This window comes from Varanus komodoensis, unplaced genomic scaffold (genome assembly GCF_004798865.1).
Source record: "Varanus komodoensis strain SLA01 unplaced genomic scaffold, ASM479886v1 scaffold30, whole genome shotgun sequence".
NCBI lineage: Eukaryota > Metazoa > Chordata > Lepidosauria > Squamata > Varanidae > Varanus > Varanus komodoensis.
Window position 1 is genome coordinate 12,899,633 of NW_025335762.1, and position 16,695 is coordinate 12,916,327.

Here is a 16,695-nt window from a genome sequence, read left to right on the forward strand (position 1 = left end):
CGCCCCTGTGTTTCTTATGTGATCAAATTCTGTGTAGCCCTTCTGTTCTTCCATAAGAAATTGCTATAGTACTACTCAGGACAGAGCAAAGTGCAAGCATTAAGCCTTCCCAGAACTTAAGGGTAGCAGAAAAAAGAGGGATAGACAGACCCACTCATTCCTGGCTCTGGTTTGAAGAGCAAGGATTCACCATGCAGGTGGGCCTGGCATATCTCTCTGCAGCGAAATGGCCAAGTACGAGTGAGCTGGCATTTCCCTGTTCTGCATCAGCATTTCTCGATATTGGGCCCCCAGTGTTACTGAACCACCATTCCCATTATTGTCAGTCAGCACAGAGCATTGTCAGGGATGCTAGAAGCTACAGCCTGGGAAGCCAAGTTTGGGGAAGATTCCCCAAACAAACCCATTCATTTGCGCATGGCTAGCCAGCAGGAATCCTGAACACCTCTCTATGCTGAAACATTTTGTTGTGGATCCTTCTTATCCTTGTGCATGGAAGCATGATGATTTTGGACATTGTTAGTATACACCAAATTATTAATATTATTGTTGCTGCTGTTGCTGTTGTTGATGATGATGATGAAGAAGAAAATATTATTAATAATAATATATTTGTTTGCTCTGTGTAATTATTTGACTGTCAGTCTACACCTTGGTACCATGTGTATTACTGCAGTTGGGACCTAACTGTGATCATGTTTCACTAATAAAGATGTAGATTTAAGAAACACTTCTTAAGGCCTGATTTGCCACCTTTATTACAGGACCTAGGGCAGGGGTCGGCAACCTTTCACACTCAAAGAGCCTTTGGACCCATTTCCCACACAAAAGAAAACACCGGGAGCCGCAAAACCCCTTTGACATCTAAAATGAAGATAACACTGCATATATCATTTTTTACCTTAATGCTATGTATATCTTCATTATGAATGAGCTGCAGCTATTGTTCAGTCACTAAAAACTGTTCTTTTTAATCTTACATTATAAACTATTAGGACTCCTTTCATATATTTTGAATAGGAGAACAGCTTCCTGAAGAGTCAAAGTCAGTGCTAAAGGGCTGCATGCATTAAACAGCAAACCCCATAAGTTTGTCAGCAGTAAAAACAAATGAATCTACCCATGTACCATTAAATGTTCAGTTTTCCTTAGAAACTTTTCTTCTATTTATCCATGGTCGTGGGGGTTGGGGGGGAAGCTCAGTAAATTGGGGTGCTGGGTACAGATATAGGTGTGTTTAGTGACTGATTAGCAGATAGGGGGACAGTCAAGTGCTGTGAATTGTGACAGGTCCCAAGCTCAGCTTTTAACATTCAGATGAAGGAGATTACACTGGGACAAAGAGAATCCTTTCAGCAGCATTTCCTTTCCTGTAATGAGAGCCTGCAGGAAGCTTGTTTAGCAGAGACTTGAGACACCTTCCCTTAAATGGGTGTCCTTCCATTTTCACCATTCCTGACCGTTGGGCATGAGGGTTGATCTTAGGACCCGGCTAAGAAAAGCTGAACTAAGAAGTAAAATATGTGTGGTGTTTAGATTCTGACCGCACTCCAGCTGCCAGTCCACTTCCACTCCGAGGGAAGGGGGAGAAGCTTAAAACAAGGACCAGGGTGGCGAGCTGGCTGGATGATGGCGTGTCACTCTAAAGTTCCCTATCTCTCTACTCTTCTTATGTGATTTTTAGCTCTATGCTCCACAGAACTCAACATCCGCTTCCGCTCATCCAGAGAGAAGACAAGAAACTCGGAAGGAAAGGTAGCCATGGAGACAAGTCGCTCTAGCCCGACCCTTCGGTACCTTGGCGGAGCCAGCGGTGTTGCTTCCTGCCGGTCGCTTTGCTGCTGCGGCTGCCCGGGCTGATCGCATCGTCCCGCACGGTAAGAGCGCCTCGCCTCGCCCGCTGCGGGACCGTTCCCAGGCCGGCCCAAGGCCTGAGCAGGGCGCGAGGGAGCAGCGGGTCCGCGCAGGAGGCCAGGCTGCTGGCCGGGAAGCGGAGCCGGTCCCGCTGACGCGGAGCCTGCGGCTGCTTCCTGCGGGATCCGAGCAGAGGCTGGAGGTGCGCGGCAGAGCCCTCGCGTCCTTCGGGCGAGATCGCCGCCCCGCTGCCGGGTGCTGAGCTGCCGACTCGGCTCTCGCGCTGTTTGGGCTTGGAGGCGAGGCGCTGCCGGGGGACGCAGGACAGCCGGAGGCGAGCGGAGCGGACCGTCTGGCAGCAGGTCTACTCAGAAGGAAACCCCTTCAGCATCATCCCCATCGCTGCCTCCAGCAGCGTTGCTTCCAGTTAAGGCTGTTTAGGGTTGTCGTGTGAACTGGTCCAGATCGGAGCAATGAGACCTTAACTGTTTTGTAGGATGTTTCTAAGTGTATTTATGGATCTTTGGTACCCAAGTAAAGTGCCATTGCATCATAGCAAAATATTCGTCCTTACGAATGCATTTTTCAAAGTATGGCCTTGTTACTATTTTCCATAATAATTTCCTACAATTCCAATTCTTTTCCATAATAACTGCATCCTAAAACCTAGACACTCCTTAACTGTCAAGTGTTTGCATCTTGTAATGGTAAAAAATGTGTCTTCTGAGACCAACAGAGATGGATGGACCTAGGCTTGTAATTTGACACTTGCCTGGTGGGCTGTGGTGAGTCAAGGTCACCCCCAATTACCAGGCAGGACATCAGTGTGTAGTGCAGATTATTAATTTGGATTTGCATGAGTATAGGAGTTCTGTAACATTTGTGAACTCACTTACAAGGCAGGATGATCCCACCCCCCACCCCACATACAGCAAATAATCAAGCCCTCTGTCTGTCTGTCTGTCTGTCTATGAAATAAATGCTTAATGAAATTGCATAATATGCAAAGCAAAGAAACCGAGTGGAAATGGGGAAAAGAGTCTCTTTGGAATTACCGCTCACCATTTTCTCCTTTGTATCTATGCAGAAATTCACAGCCTTTCTAGGAAAGGGTTTTTCATTCATTCTTTTGCAGTGTCACCAAAGATGTCCTCCTGCCCTTTTCCAAGATGAAGCTTTCTGAACTGAACTAATGTTTGATTTCTCAGTGGCACAGGGAGCGGGGAAATTTTGTAATGAGAAGGAATTAGTCAGCATAAAGCAGATTTTTCTTGATCTGGAAAGAGATTGTTCAGGTTGATCCTGTATCTCATGGATCCTGTAAGTGTCCAGAGAGGTTTGGCTACATGTGGTATAGAAATGCAGTAAATAGTATCTTAGAAATTCCTCCCTTTTCTTTCTTGCATGGCAGTGGCTCGTCTTGGCACGTGGCCATGTCCTCCTTCCCAAAAGCAAAGTGAGAGGTGGTGCAGTGTGATGATTCAGAATGTGAGCTGGAAGCTGTCTGTCCAAAGTTTAGCTTGCTCAGTGCTAACCCACTCACCTGGGTATAAACCCTATCAAATTCAAGCTTCTGGAGCAGACTTTTATAGGATTGTGCTGTGAACAGCACACTGTTGTTACGTGCTGTCAAGTTGTTTCTGACTTTCCCTAGCACAATTGTCTTATCCAATGAGTCTTGTTTTCTCCTGACATGCTCCGAGTGTGACAGCCCCAGTTTCAGCATTGTTGCTTCCAGGGAAAGCTCTGGCCTGATATGATCTAGGACCCAGTCCTTGGTCTTTCTGTCAGTCCAGGGAATTCGCGAAGCTCTGCCCCAGCACCACGTTTCAGATACATCAGTTTCCCCCCCTTGTCAGCTTTCCTCACTGTCAGTGATCACACCCAGGATAGAAGGGGCATTACCAACTCTAACCGCTCCCTTCTGTAAGTTGGGGGAAATCATACTGGCCCCCCCATCTAGCAACCTTTTCAACTTGGTGCTCACTACTCGTACTGGGGGAACACATCTAGAAAGCACCATGCTGGGGACGGCTGCTGAATATTAAAGAAAACAAAGGCTCTTGTAGTACCTTAAAAATGAACACATTTATTCTGGCATAAGCTTCTTTGGATGCTAATTCATCCATGGTATGAAGTGTTAGCCTCCCAATTCCATCCCCACATCCTGGGGTGGATGGAAGAGACGTATAAATTGTGCTACCTAAGTAAGTCAAAGGAATTTGCATCTCTCTTGAACAAAGGAATTTCAAACACAGATGCTGAAGTGAAGTTACAGTTCGTCAAGAGGTTCAGCTTGTTTCCTGTGGTATGAAGAGGACAAACAGGTCTGTTATTATTGTTATTGCACCGCGTAGGTTAGTTGGCTGGTCCTTGCAATGGTGTTTGTGTTCTTCCCCAACAGTGTTTTGTGAATGACCATTGTTAAAGTAAACCTCACTGGCTGCACTTTGTGTCGTTCCCTTCTGGCAACACAGTTCGCTGTTTCCTCTCTCCGCCTGCCAGTACCTGACCTCCAACAGTGTGGGGACCGGTGAGGCAGAGAGAGGGATCTGAGGTGAACACGTCATGCCCCTTCTGCGTGGGTAAGGATCACTTTCTCAAGGGCATCTTTCTGCATTTGTGCAAGCTCCCTGAGTTTGCGAACTGGAAAATCATCCGGCAGAGTTTTGGCACACATGCACATTGTGTACCCTCACATTTGGGTACACAAACACACAGTCAAATTTGGAAGGGAAACTTTCCAGTTTTTTTCCTGCTCATGCAAATCTCTGGTTCACGAGCTGAACTTATGTACGAACTTGAAAGCCAAGCAGATTAATGGCCGAGGGCAACCTGGGGATAGAAGACAGAATGCTAAATTTGAACTGTAGGGACCTGGGTTCAGAACCCTGCTGAACCAGGAAGGACCATGGATGGTGGGGACTTCTAGACCGGGTCAAATTGTGACAAGTGGGAAAGGAAATAACCCTTGTGAAATAATTTCTTTATCAGACCTCAGCGCTGAAGCAAAAAAAAAGCATGTTGATAGCTTGGTCTTCATGGTGACTGTCAAGTCAGGGGAGAGTCCTCTAGTGGAGGAATAGCAGGGAAATCTTTTCATGGTGTTGTTTAATCCTGGTTTTATTTTTGATCTTGTTTCTTTTATTTTTTTTAATTGCATGACCACTGACTACAGAAAACCTGTTTGGTTTTCCATGGATCTGCCTTCCATGAGAAAGTGGGCTCCATCTTCTTAGATGGTGCCTCCAACACTTACCGTGGCTCATTTAGTTAGATCTGGGCTTGTGGAGGGAGAAACAAATGCGGGGTTCACATTCTGGGAGGTTTCAGCTGCCCAGCATTCCAGATGTGGATGTTATCATATGCAGTTCTTGGGTTGCTTAACAAAGTGGGAGTGAGCGGTTGGGAGTTGGGGGTGGGCAGGGTCAGTCCCTTGCGCTCATGAACCACCATGGTTCGCAACTGAGCGTCGTTTGATCGGCCAAACCAGATCTTGACGTAAGCAAGGCTGTGTAAGAATGGGGCAGGGAAGTCCGCCTTCCCCCACAGTTGGTCTGGTTCATGTCTGGATCCAGGCCCAGGCTCTTCATCCAAGGGGGCACAGTAGGTGGCAGAGCACTTGCAATAATTCGTGACTTGGTTGAGGAACGGTTCTTTCTCACGCAGTCTGCCACTCCTTTGCAGCTTCCCTGGAGAGCCTGTCCCTCCTGGAGCAGACGACCTGGAGACTTATGTTTCTTGACTTGACTTCAGAGTTAAGAACTTCTTAGCAGCAGTAATCCTTGGCCAATAATAGCCTGTCTTCTGGGTGGCCAGACGAAAAGGAGGACAGAAAGCCTGGCTCTTAGGACGCATGTGCAGAAGAGAGAATTTTGACTCATGCAGCTTCTCAAAGGCCTCATCTATACAGGTAGCAGAAGGAGGGTGTTTAATTCTGGAGAAGAATGGGCTGCTGTTGTTTCAGACTGCAAGGAAGAGGGATCACATCTTGGGATAGGGTAGAGAAATCTCTTTATGAGTAGGGAATGGGTACAGTGGGGATTTGGCTGTGCTAGAATCTTTCTCCCTGATGTGATTTTTTTAACAGATACTGGGCAGGACTTAAAATAATTGTTAATATTCAGGTCACTAAAGATACGATATCTTCCAGTCAACTGCTAGTCTTCCAGATGCTGCTATGCAGCCCAGAGCCTTCCTTGCATTTAAAGGAACAGTTCAGGCCTTCGCATTATCACTTAAAGCTGGCCCATCATTTCCTGCAGATAACCTTTGGATTATCTTTTGCATGATGTTGTAAGCAACCAAGGAGTGTCACTCTATTGCATGGCCTGCAGGTGAGGTGATGAGGGCAAATATTTGCTCTTCCTTGCCAAAGTTATCTTGGTAAATTTTACTCTTGCTCAAAGTGCATATATCTTAGTTTTCTCCTTGTAACTGTGCTTTTCTTTCTTTCGTTTGTTCGCTCTTTCTAGAAACTGCATGGCTTCTAATGAGAATCTGAATCTGGGTAAAGAAACACCATTGGAAGATGGAATGCCCCCTGTCAAAAAGCCTAGGTAAGCATGGGTACAAAGGTAAAAAAGACCAGTGTAGTGTAGTGGTTAGCGTATCGGAGTGAATCTGGGGGATCCAAGTTCTTGTCCCCACTTGGCCACAAAGCTTACTGGGTGACGTTGGGACAGTCACTGACACTCAGTCTAACCTACTTCACAGGGCTGTTGTGAAGATAAAATTGAGCAGAGGATTATGTAAGCTGCCTTGAGTTCCTTGAAGGAAAAAACACAGGATATAATCATAAGAAATTTTAAAACAATCCAGATTTACCATGCTAGGGAGAAAGAGTCCACAGCTCTCCTTACCTGCAGGGACTTTAATGTAGGGGAAACTTCAGAAGCAGGATTTTAGTTCTACTAGGCCCATTCCATGGCAAGAATAATCCAGACCTCTGACTTTTTCTAGCACAGGCTGATGCTATTTCAAGGGGAATTTAAGCTAGCTGTCTTCTGCTCTTAGTTCAGTTACATGTACCTTGCAAAAAGCCCAAAGCAGCTGTTTACCCATGTGCTGTAACAGTTAGTGTGGCAGAGTCTCTCACTCTGAGTTTCCACTTGGCCATAAAGCCAATTTCTCAGCCTACTCTACTTCACAGGGCTGTACATGCCACTGCCAGTCTCTTCATGCTGCTTCCCGGCTTTGCTTCTGCAGGAAGCTGTTGCCGAGCCTGAAGACCAAGAAGCCCCAGGAGCTGGTTCTGGTGATCGGGACGGGGATCAGTGCTGCGGTGGCTCCTCAAGTGCCAGCCCTGAAGTCTTGGAAAGGGCTAATCCAGGCCCTGCTGGATGCTGCTATTGACTTTGACCTCCTGGAAGACGAGGAAAGGAGAAAGTTTCAGAAGTGTCTCTGTGACGATAAGAACCTCATCCATGTCGCCCACGACCTTATCCAGAAGCTGTCACCAGTAAGTTGAGCATCCCAGTGCACATTTCTGGTGACGCTGAGCCCTGCTGTATCAGTTCTGTCATTCTCTGCTTTCAATTAAAGTTGTCCAGAGCTAGCTAAATAGATGCTCTTTTACCACCCCTGCCCCCACTGTGAAGGAGGCCGATGGTGAAAAAGCTGAAATGCCCCACGCCTTGCCCAGGGTGTGGTCTGAACGCACAGGTAGCATGCTGATGCTAAGCAGGCCTGGGGCTGGTCAGTGCATGGAAGGGCGAACACTAATTCCAGTTTCCTCTGTGCTGCAGGGTGGGTGAGAAACCAGTGGTTCTCCAGATATTCTTGGACTCCACCTCCCAGCATGGCCAAGGACAATGGGAATTGCTGTTCAACAACATCTAGGGCCCACTTTACTAGAGTTCAATAACCAGTTTGGAAAGCTGTTTATACTTCCCTGCCAAGCTCAGGTCTGCAGGAGTTGAATCAAAAGTGCCAGCTAAATTAACATTTAGAATAGACTCTGATCTGTATGTTTTTTTGTTTTTAATTTCCTTGGCAGCGCACAAGCAATGTCCGTTCTACCTTTTTCAAAGACTGCTTGTATGAGGTCTTTGATGACTTGGAATCTAAAATGGAAGACACTGGGAAACTGCTCCTTCAGTCGGTGCTTCATTTGATGGAGAACGGCGCCCTCGTCCTGACCACAAACTTTGACAACCTGCTGGAAATTTATGCAGCAGATCAAGGGAAGCAGCTTGAGTCTCTGGACCTTACAGATGAGAAGAAGGTAAGTGGGTGGCACGCCCATGTGCGTCAATAGCAGCGGTCCCAGTGCGTCAATCCATTTGTTTCCCAGCATCTTTCCCGGCGCAGGAAGCAAGAGACTGTTTAATGCTTAGCAGGGCACTAGAACTTGCTAGATTTGCACCATTCGCTGCATCCACAGTGGTGCATCCTCGCCAGCCATCCCAGGCTCCCTTAGGGCTCATGTGCAGAGGCATCAGATGTCTCTGAAGAAGAGTGCACAGATCCTCTTTCTGTACTCCTGGTCATGTTCAGACAACATGAGCATCTCCCCCACCCAGACGTTATCCCCAGGTGTCTTCTGGCGCATGTGTTTCCATAAAGGTAGATGCATGAACAAATTTTGCATCCTCTTTTTCAGCACTTCTGCTTAAAACTTTACATACATACATACAGAATATATATAGAGAGAGGATCTAAAGGTACTTCTTGTATAGCCGTCCTCCAGTGATGCCCTCCAGTTGCTTTGGATTACAGCTTCTATCATTCCTGGTTATGGACAGTGCTGGCTGGGCTGGTAAGAGTTGAAGCCCAAAACATGGGATCAGTCAAAAGGCTGACCTAAATGCTCAGATCTTGTTGAGCAGTTCTGTGCAAAGGACATAAGATCTCGCAGCATTTCTGTTTTCTTTTTCATGTCAACGTATAATTCCAGATACATTTGGGGGAAGGTTTCTTCTTCAATTTCTGCTGGTGATGCACATGTACTCTGACAAATTTAATAATAAATAATAATATTTTCTGTTGGTGCAGAATAGAGCTGCCAGGTTGCTGACGGGGACTGGACGTTGTTCTCATATAACCCCATTTCTCCGTCAGCTCCACTGGCTCCCGATTGAAGTTCGGGCCCAATTCAAGGTGTTGGTTATGACCAATAAAGCCCTAAATGGCTTGGGACCTGGATATCTAAAGGAACGCTTACCTGCCTGCCCCTTGAGATCAGCAACAGATGCCCTTCTCTGGGAACCCTCTGTGAATGATATTAGGGGGGTGAGTACCCGGAGGAGGGCTTTCTCTGCGGTGGCGCCCCATCTATGGAATGCGCTCCCCAGAGAGGTCTGCCTGGCGCCGTCATTATTTGTTTTTCAGCACCAGGCTAAGACCTTTTTATTTAAAACTTATTTTAATTGTTAAATTATTTGTATTTATAGGATTTTAAATTTTTAGCCGAGATGCACCGGAGGTTTTTAAATAATTTTTTATTGTTTTATTGTTATTTATTTATGTATTTTGTTTCTGTCGTGAGCCACCTTGAGGCTTCGTTGCGATGGGAGCGGCATAAAAATGTTTTAAATAAAATAAATAAATAAATAATTTCAGGGATATTTGTTCAGTAGAGACTAGCTGATGCTAATGCATTGTGAGGAGAAAAAAGCCTCTTATATATTAAAGTTTTAGAAAATGCACCCAAATTTCCTTCTGTTTTGTTTTGTTCTTTTGTTCCCAAAAGCTGATAATTCTTCAGACGGATTTTTTTGTTGGAATTGGCCCTGTGCCCAGCTTACATCAAAAGACATGTAAACAATGGAAGAGCTATTTCTTGTTCCACTACTTGATTTTGTATAATGTTTTTCCTGTGTGCATTCTTGAACTCTGCCTCCATCATGGCTTTTCATGTGTGGTAGTCTTGATCAGAGCGAAGAGAACAAACAGGGGACAAGCTGTGGAGGAATGAATAAACACCAGAAAATGTGGAAGTGTTATAATCAAAGAACCTTATCTGGCAAGCTTTGTATGTGCCGAATCCTGTTGAGAAAAGGTTCCGTTGCTCACCTTTTAGGGTAGGGGAGGGAGATCAGAAATTTAGGAGCAAAGCAAGTATGTAAATAGAAAAAAGAAAAGAGCTCCTCTTTATACATTTTTTTAAAAAAATGAATACTGCATTTATTATCTATTTGCTGTAGGACATCTGTCCTTTTTCCTTAATGCACATAATTCTGGCTTTTACTGAATGGTATTTTCAGAAGCAGAACCTAAATTCAGACTTTTGCATCACAGCAAAAAGCAAGAGCAAGCTATTCCCAAGAGGCAGGAAACAAAATTTTGAGGAAGCAACATGGCAAGAGCAGGAATGTGAAAGGAAGACATAGTGAAGAACAGCTCAGGAGGAGTGTGGGATGACATGGCAGAGAGCAGCTTCAGTGGCCACACTCCCATCAGCAATATCCATCATAGCCAATGTTGCAGGATCATGGGACATGTGGCCTGGAAACACCTGGAGGGGTCCAAGTTGCCCACTGATATTTGAAAAGTGTGATCGGACTCCACATGAAAGAAGATACATGCCTCATCGGCATCTGAGTGCTGTTTCTTGTGTTTTCACACGCTCTAAACTGAGCCAGGATAGCGCTTCCTTCTCAGCTGTCAGTACCAGCAGTGATTCCAACAGACTTACATGAGAGGGAGCACAGGGCTATTCTGCCAACCGTGCTAAAAAGAACAAACATCTCCTCCTCCTCCTCCCTTTTTAGAGTGCAAGCCTGCATCCCAGAACTGCTTTGTTAAATTGATCTACATGTAAGTCACTTTGAAGAGTGGCATAAAGTATCTCCAGTGAATAATTCAGTAAAGACAGACGAGGAAGGCAAAATCGACTGGAGAGTCATCCTTTGAGGCAACCATATTGGCACAACAGTGCCTGGGCCTTATTCCCTTGCCCCTCACTGTGCCCACCCCTTGGCTGTAGCCAAAGCATCCCATTCCTTGCTCCGGGTGGACCACAGCTGGGGTCTGCGGCCACCGCACTGGCCTGAGAACATCTCCACGAACGTAGCAGCTGTGGGTGGTGGAAAAGCCTGGTGCTGTGACGTTCAGATGAATGCAGATGCATGGGATTCGTCTGTAGGTACTCATACTTCCAGGAGGGCGGGATCTGTAAGCACATTCAGATCATGCCGAATGCCTGGAATGTGGGCTGGAAGAGAAACGATTCCTGGCTGCTCCCAGCCAAGGTCAGTAGCCTGTGGAAAGCGAGGGGGGGTGATACTGCGGAGACACTGAGCACTTCTTTTAAAATCCCGAACAGGTGCTGGAATGGGCACAGGAGAAAAGGAAGCTGAGTGTCCTACATATTCATGGTGTGTACACAAATCCCAGTGGAATAGTGCTGCATCCAGCCGGCTACCAGAACGTGCTACGCAACACCGAAGTAATGGTGAGACTTGCGGGCGTGGTTAATGCTTCCCGTCTATGCATGCACTGAGCCCCGGTGCTTGAGGCCTCTGGGATCGGTCTGCTAAAGGTCAGGGATTGCTGGATTAGAAACAGGTGCCACGATCACACAAAGGTTAAGCTGGCATGAATAGATGCTGTGCATTTGTCACCCCTGTGGATGTCGCATTGCAGTTACACCGAGTCCGCATCCTCACCATTCAGATGTCCATTGTTCTTCTCGCACATTAGCCCTTGTGTATCTACAAATAGAGTTGGATTGGGACATCGAATTGACACCAGCTGAAGTTACTCATTCGGTCTGTTCATTCAGCCACCCCTTCCTTCTTGGAAGCTAACAAAAGACTGAAATATTAGCGATAGCTAAGTTGCAGCAGTGCCATGGATAGCCTTAAAATGACAGGTGGGGTTGCAGCTGAAGGTCACCTTCACCGTGGCTATGAAGGTTTGTCGGAAAGGAATTCATACCTGTATGGTTCAGCCTGTGTGCTTAGCGGTTAGAGTGCTAGAGTGGCACTCGGGAGATCTGCGCTCTCGTCCCCACCTGGCTTTGAAGCTCACGGGGTGGTTTGGGGCTTGTCAGGCACTCTCGGCCTGACCAGCTTTCTGTTGGGAGAATAAAATGGAGAGAACCACCTCGTAAGAGGCTTTGAGTTCCTTGCCGTGCAAGAAGAAGAAAGGTGGGCTGTAAGTGTAATGCAGTCATAATAAAACGAAGTGTGTGCAGATGGGTGTCCCGAGCTCTCCTGCCTCACGTGGCTTGGTTCCAGGGAGCCAGGACTGAAGAGGGGTGCAAGACGGTGTGTCTTTGCCCAGTGCTCATAAGGAGCAGCCTAAGACCGGGACAGGCCGTGGCTTGAGCTGGGCCAGCACTGTGGATGCCAGTTGGAAGCACCGCTCCTTGGTTCCCAGCAGGGTTCCTTTCTAGCCCTCTGTGGACACAGTACGTTGTGACTGAGCCTGGGGGTTTCTGCAGACAAAGCCTGTGCTGCGCTTCGGGGGAGCAGAACCCCCCGGCTCCCTATGCAGCTGCTGCTCAGGTAGACGGACAATCTGGTGCTTTCTTTTCCTTCTCCCCAACCCCAGGCCTGCCGGGTCAGCCCAGCCCATAAGTCTCACTTAGCTCCACTCAGTATGGTAGAAGAGAGCCTGCTCTTTTCTCGGAGATTGCAAAACGGGAAGAGGAGAATTAAGACATACGTTTCCTTTTTCGAAGGTTGTGCAAATCAGTCACTGAATCAACCATAGTTGCTCTGGCAAACGGGAATGCGAATTTCAGCAAAACCCAGGCTCACCCAATTCCATCTCAAAGCTCATCCTGACTTGAGTCTGCATCGAGTCTTCATCACAGGGCAAACTTTGTGTGAAAATCAGCATCTTTGCATGCATCAGTTCTGCACATCTTTGAAATGAATGCACTCCAGTCCCACTGATTTTTCAAATGTGCACATGCTGTCAAATGCATTTTTGCTTTGACCTGCAGATTAACATTGTAAACTTGAAAACATGCAGTCTATGACAACAGACTGTAACTGAGTCCGTGTTTGGTCTGGAAGGTGTCACTTGGGTGAATCCTGATTTTAAAAAAATGAACGGAAACTAATTTCTCACAGATTCCTACACACAAGCCTTTTCCCCATAGTGTACTGCCCCTCCCAATATGCATGCAATAGTGAGCTTCGGGAATGTTGTTGACCCATGTTGGGCTGCCAGTACAAACAGACTCGCACTTGTTGTTGTGAAAAGCCAGCTTGCTGCTTCTGTCCAATTCTTTTTTTTAAATAAGTTTTATTTGAAATTATAATCCTAAAAGAAAACAAAAGAAAACTGCAAACAACATCCATCATCAAAAACATCAAGCCTGCTGGGTCAGTCCCACACCCTTCTTTTTCCATTTATGATAACTTGAAAACATATTTAAATCTAAGCCAAGCCCCATTTCTCTAGCCAATAATAGAAAGAGTCCCGAGTTTGATAGAAGTCAGTATCTTCTTTCTCCTTCAGTGATAAAGTCAATCTATCCATTTCTGCACAGTCCAGAATCTTTTTTAGAATCAGTTCATCGGTGGGTAGTTCCTCACTTTTCCAGTCTTGAGCGAATGCAATCCTTGCCGCAGTGATTATATGTAAAATCAAATACATTTCTTGTTTACTAATGTCCTCCAGTATAATGCCTAATAAAAAAACGTCAGGTTTAAAAGCTAAGGATTTTTGTAACATTTCCTCGAGCGATTTATGTATTTTAATCCAACATTTTTCACATTATCGCAAGTCCACCACATATGATAAAAATCTGTTGTAAGCCGCCCCGAGGCTTCGGCGAATGGGGCGGCATAAAAATGTTTTAATAAATAAATAATAGTACACTTGACTGTAAGATAGATTCCCAAATACTTAACCTTCTTGACAATCTGCAAATCTACTTGTTCCCGCAGCATTTTTCTCTGGTCTCGTGTAAAATTTTTAACTAACAGTTTCGTCTTTTCTCTTGCCTCTGTCCAATTCTTGAAGCCCCACAGTTCTTAAGACAACAGATTTGGTACCCTTTTCTTTTTCTTTTTATAAAGCGGGAGATCCAAAAGTTGTATGAAGCCAAATCATTCTTGTTCCTGGGCTGCGGCAGGACTGTGGATGATACAACCTTCCAGGCTCTCTTCCTAGAAGCTGTGAAGCACAAATCCGACCTGGAGCATTTTATGCTCGTGCGCCGGGGGGATGTGGACGAGTTTAAGAAGCTCCGGGAAAACATGCTGGACAAAGGGATTAAAGTCATCTCCTATGGGAACGAATATGCAGATTTACCTGAATATTTTGAGAGGCTGGCAAATGAGATCTCCAACCGGGGCAGAGCAGGTAAGGGGGATGATAACCTTGTTAGTGGGGCAAGGAGGACTGCCAAGAGCCCCCAAAGAAATTAGAGGGTTCTTCACTTCCCTGTGGGCATAACATACACTATGACAGCTGTCTTGAATTTTAATCTGTTACAGGATTTACTTGTAACAGGAAAATCTGTTTCAAAATATTATGAGAAATGAAAACATTTCCTCTTTGGGGGATTTTGAATTTTGCTTATTATACTTCTGCGTATCACAAACTTCTGCTGATCTGAGTCCTCTTCCTAAAAGCTGCAAAGCTCAAATCCAATCTGGAATCATTGGTCAAGTGGATATCTGCTTAGATGCACTGAGATCACCGCCCCATGTTTCCAGATCTTATGTTCTAGGCTGTTCTATATAAATGGCCTTCATTTTTGAGGCCTCATGGAAATTGGAAGTACCGGAAGATTGGAGGGCAGCTTCAGTGACCTCAGTCTTCAAAATGGGTAACAGAGGAGACAAGGAGAACTGCAGGCTAGTTAGCCTTATATTCATTCTGGGAAAGACGATGGAAAAGCTCGTAAGGAAAGCTCTAGATAGGGGAGGGGGTTGCCAGCCACGCAGCATGGCTTCTGTAAAAATAGGACCTGCCAGACAAACCTTGTGGAATTCTATGACAAGGTTTTGAGGTGGCTAAACAGAGGGGACACAGTGGGTGTGGGTTACCCAGATTTGAGCAGGGCCTTTGACAAGGTGTTGCATGGTATCTGGGTTGAGAAATTGATGAGCTTTGTTTGAAGTTTGCACAGGCAAAAATTACTCCTTGCCATTTTCTGTAGTCAGTCCTGCTTTAGCATCACTCCAATCACTGGGTTTTTTTCTGTTGCTGCCAGGTCTACCTTGGGAGGGGCAACTAAATGGCACAACTGCTGCACACTCTGAAATCAAAGCTACGGAACTGACTTAATATTCGAACCCCCTTGGAAGACGAGCATTGCTAACCAGCAGCTACCACTCGAGACTGAAATTGTAATCTCTCGCATGTGAGAACAAAGTAAAAGGCATCCAGGCGACCATGGAGGATCCCTTAGAAAACATGGCAAACATCTCCCGATCTCAGAACTGCAGTGAGCAGTGTCAAGGTGGTTGTTGCTCAGCTAGGGAAATAGCAGAGCCCGGAAAAGAAAACGTAGCGCCGATTTCAGTAGCGTTACTTCTGGAGTGGCAGGGGCGAATCTGACAATTTATCCTAAGGCCTTTTTTTGCTTTTTAAAGGGAATATCACAATCAAGTCCGCACAGGGAAGAACTCTTTAAAATGTGAAAGTGGGGAGGCTTGGAAGCTAACTTTTATCATTCAGAAAAGCAGAGAAAATCCCTGCCGTGTGTGTATAGCTAGCAACTAAGGCCGCATCCAGATATTATTCCAGATTAGAAAATGCTGTCCTTCCGGGTTTAGGGACAGAGCGCTGGTGATTTTTGTGCTTCCTGTCCTTTCTCCTTGGTGTATCCTTCCCTTCAGGGAGAGGTGCCCAATCTGTTTCTGCATCAGGAGCCCAGAGGCGAGGGGCCACTTCTCCAGAGGCAGCGACTGAGTCTGCAGAATGAATATTCAGGCATCAGTTGCGCCATGACTCTCCATTACCCATCACTCCCTTGCAAGGGGGACTCTCTTGAAGCTACTGTAGAACGCTGCTCCACAAGCTTCTTAATGAAGTGGTAGAAGCCATTCTGACTTTCGAAGAGGTGGTTAATACAAGGGACGGTTCACCTTCTGGTGAATGAGCTTGACTGTGTGCCTTGTCCAGCTTCCCAAGAGCTATTTTGTCAGCCAATCCCCATTTTCATCAGCTGTTCTGTTACCAACCCTCTGCAGCTGTCTGTGGGTTCTGTTAGGCCAGTTTTCAAAGTATCAGCCTAAAAGTCATCTGTATGTGGGGTGCAGCGGCCAACAGCAGAAGACGCTCCCTTAGAGGAACTGCACCACAGAGATCCTTGAGGTGAATACTTCTGCTGACAACTGTAACCAAGATGCTGGCAGCTCCTAGGAACTCCACTGCAACTCTCAAATTTGCTTGTGGAAGAAAAAGAATTGAAACCTTACCTTCTTGGAAGTGCCCTGCCAAGTCTTCCTTTGCTGCTGCCCTGACATGTGAAACTTTAAAAATATGACTTGACACAAACATTCTTGGACCTTTTGGATCTGAGCATGAAGACTTGTTCTCAATAGTGTCTTTTTTTTCTATTAATCTTGTGTCTGCAAGGAGATGCATCCTCTCCCAACTGGGAGGAAGAACTTGCTACTAGTGCTTAGATATGCTGTAAGGGTTTTGACACAAGCATTTTCAACTACTTGAAACTCTAGTTTTCTAAGTCCTTTCTTTATACACCATGTTTTATATGTCCTAAACTGTAATAAAAATGTTGCTCACTTGTCACTGGTTTTGGACAAATACACGGAGGGATTCAGGGCTACTGCCAACTAAGATGGTATTATACCTCCAGATTCTGTGCTGGTTGATGCTCTAAATACCAAGTTGCTGGAAAGGAACCATGGAAAAGCGCTATCCCTTTCATGTCCTATTTGTGGGAAACAAGATTCTAGATTAGGT

General features: G+C 45.8%; 1 protein-coding gene across 5 annotated transcripts; it reads left to right on the top strand.

Moving 5' to 3' along the window:
* Positions 1-1,802: 1,802 nt before the first annotated feature.
* On the top strand, positions 1,803-16,521 carry FAM118B (family with sequence similarity 118 member B). 5 transcript variants are annotated; one of them, XM_044437450.1, is made up of 8 exons: positions 1,803-1,877; positions 5,542-5,767; positions 6,330-6,413; positions 7,063-7,315; positions 7,853-8,080; positions 11,123-11,251; positions 13,836-14,121; positions 14,978-16,521. In XM_044437450.1, the coding sequence occupies exons 3-8, from the start codon at positions 6,337-6,339 to the stop codon at positions 15,049-15,051; spliced, it is 1,047 nt and encodes a 348-aa protein (XP_044293385.1). In that variant the 5' UTR covers positions 1,803-1,877; positions 5,542-5,767; positions 6,330-6,336; the 3' UTR covers positions 15,052-16,521. The 5 variants fall into 5 exon arrangements, with proteins under 5 accessions (XP_044293385.1, XP_044293386.1, XP_044293382.1 ...); XM_044437447.1 differs by having other exon boundaries at positions 1,809-1,877; positions 4,113-5,767; XM_044437448.1 differs by lacking the exon at positions 1,803-1,877 and adding an exon at positions 1,884-4,439.
* The last annotated feature ends 174 nt before the right edge of the window (positions 16,522-16,695 follow it).